The 8086-nt window shown below is 45.3% G+C and overlaps 1 protein-coding gene across 1 annotated transcript; it reads right to left on the bottom strand.

Annotated features, from left to right (window-relative positions):
• Positions 1 to 5219: 5219 nt before the first annotated feature.
• Positions 5220 to 6888, bottom strand: LOC119320094 (E3 ubiquitin-protein ligase RMA1H1-like). Its single transcript, XM_037594224.1, has 2 exons — positions 6332 to 6888; positions 5220 to 6246 (listed from the first exon to the last, which is right to left on the bottom strand). The coding sequence occupies exon 2, from the start codon at positions 6213 to 6215 to the stop codon at positions 5490 to 5492; it is 726 nt and encodes a 241-aa protein (XP_037450121.1). The 5' UTR covers positions 6216 to 6246; positions 6332 to 6888; the 3' UTR covers positions 5220 to 5489.
• Positions 6889 to 8086: the final 1198 nt, after the last annotated feature.

Consider the following 8086-nt stretch of genomic DNA (forward strand, 5'->3'; position numbering starts at 1 on the left):
CTGCACACGTTCAGCTCGGTGATGTCCCTCAAACTCTAGATCCAGCTGAGGCCGAGGGAGAGTTCCGTCAGCAGGACGGTATGGTGAAGGTGATGATGAAGTTACCGGCGCAGGGCTGTGCCTAAGCACTACGACGATATGAACGAGGTGGAAAACTATGGAGGGGGGCACCGCACACGGCTAAAGATCAACTTGTGTGTCTATGGGGTGCCCCCCTCCCCGTATATAAAGGAGGAGAGGAGGGGGCTAGCCGGTCACAAGGGGCGCGCCCAAGGGGGGGAGTCCTACTCCAAGCAGGAGTAGGTTCCCCCTTTCCTAGTCCAACTAGGAGGAGAAGGAAGGAGAGGGAGAGGGAGAGGGAAAGAGGGGCCGCACCCCCTCCTCTTGTCCTATTCGGACTCCCCTTGGATGGGGGGGCGCCACCTCCTGGTGCGGCCCTCTATCTCCGCTATAGGCCCACTAAGGGCCATTACTTCCCGGGGAGGGGGGGTCCGGTTTTATCCGAAACTATCCGGAACACTTCCGGTGTCCGAATAACATGGTCCAATATATCAATCTTTATGTCTCAACCATTTCGAGACTCCTCGTCATGTCCGTGATCTTATCTGGGACTCCGAACAACGTTGGGTACATCATATCACATAAACTCATAATACCAATCATCATCGAACGTTAAGCGTGCGGACCCTACGGGTTCGAGAATTATGTAGACATGACCGAGACACGTCTCCGGTCAATAACCAATAGCGGAACCCGGATGTTCATATTGGTTCCTACATATTCTACGAAGATCTTTATCGGTCAAACCACATAACAACATACGTTGTTCCCTTTGTCATCGGTATGTTACTTGCCCGAGATTAGATCGTCGGTATCATCATACCTAGTTCAATCTCGTTACCGGCAAGTCTCTTTACTCGTTCCGTAATACTTCATCCCGCAACTAACTCATTAGTTACAATGCTTGCAAGGCTTATAGTGATGAGTATTACCGAGAGGGCCCAGAGATACCTCTCTGAAACACGGAGTGACAAATCCTAATCTTAATCTATGCCAACCCAACAAACACCTTCGGAGACACCTGTAGAGCACCTTTATAATCATCCTTTTACATTGTGACGTTTGATAGCACACAAAGTGTTCCTCCGGCATTCTGGAGTTGCATAATCTAATAGTCTGAGGAACTTGTATAAGTCATGAAGAAAGCAGTAGCAATGAAACTGTAATGATCGTAATGCTAAGCTAACGGATGGGTCATGTCCATCACATCATTCTCCTAATGATGTGATCCCGTTCATCAAATGACAACACATGCCAATGGTTAGGAAACTTAACCATCTTTGATTAACGAGCTAGTCAAGTAGGAGCATACTAGGGACACTTTGTTTTTTCTATGTATTCACACACATATGAAGTTTCCGGTTAATACAATTCTAGCATGAATAATAAGCATTTATCATGATATAAGGAAATATAAATACCAACTTTATTATTGCATCTAGGGCATATTTCCTTCACAGGCCAGACTAGGTGCCTTCGAATTGATCTATGAACCCAGCTTGAAAATCACCCTAGCTGCCAATGGACCCAGGCACGAGGGTGTTTAACCAAGCCCAAGCGGACCCCTTTAGCATGAGGGCTATATGCTTGACGGCGTGTCAAATCGTCGTTAGCCACGTGGACCACGATAATATAGTCGGTTACCCAAACCCCAATGTCCCGGCTCCCGTCATACTTGTTCACCTCATCGAGCTCGAAACTCCGTGGGAAAATGTGGCAGACAATCTCATAAGTGAAGTAGGTCGGATACATTATGGAGGGACCTGTGGATGAGGAGCGAAGAGCATTTATAGTGTGTCCGCATCATCTAGGACAGCTGCATAATCGTACTTGTTGAACAGTAAAAGGTCTTTCTCCCAAGCTTTCGGGATTTAGCAACAGTAAATGCGATGACACGTTATCATTACCAGGGGATTATTTTAGCTTAATTATCAGGTCATTACAATAATAATACTCATGTCATTCAAGAATGTTCACGAGTTTCAAAAATGCGTTTGTGACATTTTCAAAAAAAGTGTGTACAATGTAAAAATATTTGCTTGTTTGTAAAAAAATGTGTTATACCCTTAAAGTAATGTTCCTGTAGTTTTATAAAATGTCTATTATCATTTAGAAAATGTGAAACATGTATTTGGAAAAATATTACCTTGTATTCAAAAAGTTTGGAAAATATTTATTTGAAAAATGTACATAATGTATTTTAAAATATCAAAAGTTTACTAAAAAAATATTTCATATGTGCATTAAAAATGTACATTGGGTATTGAGAAAAAATAGACATTTGTGGGATGGAAAAATGAAAAAAAAAAAGCAAAGCGCGAGCGAGCGACTGCGCTAATGGGCCGGCCCAATTCATAAAATACAAGCTAAGTTCTCTCAAGGTTCAAAATAGACCGAGATTAAAGAGTTTGGTTTGCTGATTTTAGGGATTGGGAGTTTAGGATTTGATTTAGCTTTCGTCTACAAGTTCAAGATTTGTTTTGAACTTTTCCCTCACTTTAATTAGGGAGTGAAAAAGTTATTTTCACCCTATTGTTTCTAAGAAAAAGTCAACATGCTTGCTATGCTTCACTTTGGAGGTGGCCTAAACGACTTCACGAGAGATAAATCTCGCTTATAGTGAGACGGACGAAATCACTAGTTAAGGAGTACTCCTTGCGGAGATCACTCCAGCTCCCCAGGTTGCGACAAGTGGCGTGCGCGCCACTTGTCGCAACCTGGAAGTTTTCCCCTTTTTCGTAAATCCGTTTATTGAAAATGTTTTATCTCTTAAACCGTGCATCCGAATCTCAAACCGCTTTCGCCGTTGGATTCCTCGCGTCGAGATATTCAAAACTAGATCCCATCTTGATTGGTTTTGATGAACTTTTTTTTCACGAAAAAAAATCGGTCAAAAAACCGAACCGGGAGCACGGATTTTTTCCCTTTCCGAAAGAGGCACGCCCGTACCTCTGACAAAATCACAACCGTGCCTCTCGCGGAAGCAAAACCGTGCCTCTCGCGAAAGGAAAAAAACAGAAAACACATTTTTTTTCCGTTTCGGGTGAGGCACGGCCGTGACTCTCGCGGAAGCAAAACCGTGCCTCTCGCGAAACAAAAAAAACAAAAAACATGTTTTTTCGTTTCCAAGAGGCACGGCCGTGACTCTCGAGAAAGCACAACCGTGCCTCTCGCGGAAGTAAAACCATGCCTCTCGCGAAAGAAAAAACAAACAGAAAACACGTTTTTTTCCGTTTCCAAGAGGCACGGCCGTGCCTCTTGCGAAAGCACAACCGTAACTCTCGCGAAAAAATCAAAACGTAAAAAAACGAAAAAAACCATTTAAAAAAGCCAAAAACGCGTGCAGAAAAATAAAAAACAAAAATTCAGAGGGAGCGTTCATAGCACAACACGTGGCGAATGGCTAAGAGCGTGTCAAGTGGCTCTGATCATTGTAAGGCTCCCGAAGAAGCGCTCGTTAATTAGTTGCTCCCTAAGATGAAAGCAGGTCTGGTGTCAGGCACAGCGCGAGTGGGCTGACCCGCAAGGGAAACAATGTGCACATGATGACAACTTCGGCCCACATGTCGATGCAGGAAAGAGCTTCACTTTTATTAGGGAGAAACTTTTTATTTTCATCCTATTGCTTCTAAAAAAAGTCAGCCTGCCTGCTATACTTTACTTTGGAGGTGGCCTAAACGACTTCGCGAGAGATACATATCGCTTATAGTGAGGCGCAACGTGAGCGGGCTGGCCCACTAGCATATGGTTCCTCGCTGTAGGTTTGCTCACTGTAGGTCCAGTTTCCTTTTATTATATTCTCTATTTTTTTACTTTTTCTTTGGATATTTTTATTTTTCACAGGTTTTCTTCAGTTTTTCCTTTTTCCTTCAGTTTTTCCTTTTTCTTTGTTGTAACTTTTATTTCCTTTGTTTTCACGGGTTTTTCTTTTCCTTCTTTTATGTTTGGTTTTCTTTATTTTTCTCGGTTTTCACAGATTTTTCCCTTTTTATGGTTTTTTTGATTCTTTGTTTCTTTTTTCGGTTTTCATTGATTTTCTTCATTTCTTTTTCTACCTTTTTTTTGAATTAAGGTGACATTTTTTTACATTGTGTTAACATTTTTCAAATTCACTACTTAATTTTTTGATTGATTTTATGTTTTGAAATATGTGTATTTACTAGCAAGATGGCCGTGCATTGCATGGAACATCAAGATGCATTTTTTACAAAACATCTATTGTGGTTGACCCATGCGAGAGTAACTCATGTGTAAAAATTAATGATATCTCGAGAAAGAGGAGAGATAAGGTGAGGAGGAGTGAGGCGTGGTGGTGATTGGTGGTTGGTCTGGGCGGAGGCATCGGGATGGATGATGGCGGCATCGGCCACCATGCTAGATTGTTCCAGATGCTTCCTTTTTTAATTGCTCAACAATGAAGTTGTGGGAGATAAGGATAAACGAGTGAATGCCTTATCGGCAAATGTGAAAAGAGGTGCGGGTATCTTTTTGCAAAATTGACATAGCTTGCTTTTTATCCATCAGATATAGATCAGACGGTTTATATTGCAAGATGGCACACACACCATCATCACCAACTTCATTTTTTATAAGAGTAAAGATAATATTTTTGAAAACAAGAATAAAATATCAAACAAAGCAAAAAAGGTGAAAAGACGAACTTAGCTGAAACCTACCTAGGTCGTCCCATTTTGTGAGGCCTGATGCAAGTGCTCGCTCCAACCCGCACTAAGCGGGTATAGGCATGCCGGAACGACTTCGGATGTCTTTAGTCGTAGTCTTAAGGCCTGAACTGTTGTTCTAACGCGGTAAGGCTTTCTGCTTATGATTGTTCAAGTACATGAGTGTGAGTCAATTTCTTGAGAGTCAGTGGCGGAGATAGTATCGAATTACACCTAGGGCTAAGCTTGTTTGAGTGATGCAGTATAGTTATTTCATACTCCTTCTGTTCACTTTTATAAAATCTTGAAGACATTTCAGACAATGTGCAAAACAACACATTTTGAGTTGTCTGAAACGACTTACAAAAGTGAACGGAGGGAGTATATTTTATAGGAAGGAATTACAAAATCCAATGTTACTAGGCCTAGGGCTATACTCCCAACTATTCGAGTAGGTCTGTCTCCGCCACTGTTGAGAGTATACATTTTGAAAACAGATTTCTTTTCAACAATGCATCCTTTGTGTTTTTCCAGGAAAGGACTCCGTCGGTTTCAAGTAAAAAAAAAAGAGGGCTCCCTCGGTTCCTGTGAGTACTGAGGCACGTATGACACTACAGGAGTTGTTTGCTCTTGTATGATCGCAACTTGTCACACAGGCAGATAGGCTGGACATTTTGTTAATAGTGCTAACACATGACCTCTTTTAGAATTTTACTATGTACACCACACGCTATATGTACAGAAGCTGCACGAATGTCCTCCGGGAGATCAGAACAAGAGCAGGCACAGCACTACGAACACAAAGAGGAAGAACAATAACTGATGCAAAGACCTCTCCACCTCCATGTGCTGCCGCCTCAGCCTAGGGCCCAGGTTTTGCAGCTCGCCCAGGGGGTAGCTCGGCGCCGGCGCCTGGCCACCGAACACCCAGGGGAGCAACGCCAGGGCCATCCCGCCGAGCACCCCGCCGGTCGTCGAGTTCATCGCATTCATTCCGCGCCCCAGGGCGGGAGGAGGGTACAGGATGTCGAACTGCGCGGCACCGACACGCGCGTGTCGGGATGAACGAGTCGGCGAATCGGGTTCCATGATCACACGCCGGTGGCTACTGCCACCGCTGGTTCGCGCGCTCTGTTGCTCGACGGCTCCCCGGTGCACGGTCGGCCGGCGCGGAAGGGCCGGGCGGAGCCGTGACTTGCCGGACCGGCTGCCGCCACGGCCGTAGAGCGGCACGAGCGAGTCCAGCGTGAGCGCGGCCTTGCACACGGGGCACGGCCGCCCTGCCGTCGAGATGGTGCCGCCGGCGGCGTCGCGGCGCAGCCACTCGTAGATGCAAGGCCAGCAGTAGAGATGGCCGCAGAGGGTGACCACCGGCTCCACCGCGAAGTCCAGGCAGATGTTGCAGTCGAAGCAGCCGGCGCGTGCCGCCGCCGGCGCGGCCCCGCTCACCCTCTTGGACGGATCATCCCTTGGCTCCTCGCTAACCTGATTCATCCTACTCTTGCACCTTCAACAGTTCACGGCGCTGCAAAAGGAACCAAAAGGTCGGTCGGATTACACAAACGAGAGAGACGCGCAGCGAGAAGATGGCCACTGAACAAAAAGCTCACCAATCAATAATTCAAGGTAGACATCTTGATCAAACCGTAGTGAGATTATCATGAATCCCACTAGAGCAGGGCAACTAACGAGAGGGACGGAGCAAGCCACGCAAACTGCACATTTGTGGCGCGCGGTGCCGTCCGGGTTCATGTGTGATGCCGTCGTGACAAGGTGGGCAGTGTCACCAAGATCCGAAAGGGACACATGCTACAACTGTAAGAAAGGGAACCATGGGGTTGCTTGGCCCAGAGAATTTGCAGGATATTGTTGTGTCGTAATCAATCTAGCCAAACCTAAAGAGGGTCCCGTGCTAAACAAGGTACTACTAGTACTTCAGACAAGGGATAGAAAACGTTACGTAATGCACTATGTGACTGACCTTGGCAGTCTGCCTCTTGTGTCATTATTTATACTAGTACGTATACCACATAAGCCTTTTCTCTAATTATTTTTGGCATTTCCCTAACCTGCCTCTCAAGCGAATTAACGTGCGTCCTAGCTCCTAGACAATGACTTTGGATAAGGTCGCCAGATCACTGAAACACCGACCTGATGTTATCCTTGTTTTCTTTAAGACAAGACAAGACCAAGGAGACAGAATTGACCACACAGCGAATGGCAGGAAGGAGAATGCAATGCTATCATAATGATATTGCTGAAAGGGCAATAAAAAATGTCAGCGCTTTAACATTTTTCAGAGACTGAGTTGCGCATCACTTCTTTTTACTGGGTAACAATCATAAAGAAGCGATACAGCTTTGGCGGTATATACTCAACGGGACTGAACACAACAAAGCGCTCGGCTGCAAGCATATCTAGTGATCTTTGAGAAGACAAGAACAGTAAACAAAGGGAAGGTAATGGTTGATAGGCTTGGTAACAAGGATATATAATTCGGCCAACAACTTTCGACTTAGTAGACCTCCAGGCACGTCCTTGTTATGCAGTTATTGGACTAAAAATCTGCGGCTATTAAGAACGCTGTTGGCATCATCAGGTACAGAGATGATGAACAGTGCGCAGTATGATGATCTAACAGTAGTCATGGATTCTCTTAATGGCTAATGGCACCCAAATTATTAAACCATATGCAGTATATCCTTGAAATGATATCTGAGCATTCATTTGCTCTTGGAGACCAGAAATTCCCACATCAATTGGAAGGAAGACCAACACAATCTGGTTGTTGAAGATAATAACAGTGCAGATTGATCTAGCAAAAATTAAAACCAGTAGAGCTATGAAAGAAACAAGCCTAGCCGCCTGGACTGAACCCAGAGACCCCAGAGCCAAGAACAGAGAAACTACTTATCAAAGCTATTATTGTAATTTAAGAAGGAGCCGAATCAAGAATAGTAAAGCTGCAACGTCACACGCTCATGAATCAAACCTAAAACGCAAAGCGTATCGCCAAGAACACAGCCATAACATTAGACACTTCTCTTGAAGGTAAAAAAAGAGTCGCCAGCATCGGATAAATGAATCCATGGACAAGGACGGACCTGCGATAGCAGCACGCGCACGGCTGACCTTCCGCCTCCCATTCTCTCTCGGCGGGGCTCCGCGCGAAGGAGCCTTTGAGGCCTACTCCACCGCGCGACCCTATCCTGTCCGGCTCCGTTCGTTTGGGGTAAAAGGGACAAAAGAGACGGCCCAGCGCACGGCCTCAAACGAACAAATGTCCGGATTTCGTCCGTTTTCGACCCATCCGCGGCCTAAACTTGCGTTCGGTTTGGGGTGAAACGGACGCGCGCGGACGACCG

Source organism: Triticum dicoccoides, chromosome 6B (assembly GCF_002162155.2).
Source record: "Triticum dicoccoides isolate Atlit2015 ecotype Zavitan chromosome 6B, WEW_v2.0, whole genome shotgun sequence".
In the NCBI taxonomy this organism is placed as follows: Eukaryota; Viridiplantae; Streptophyta; class Magnoliopsida; order Poales; family Poaceae; genus Triticum; species Triticum dicoccoides.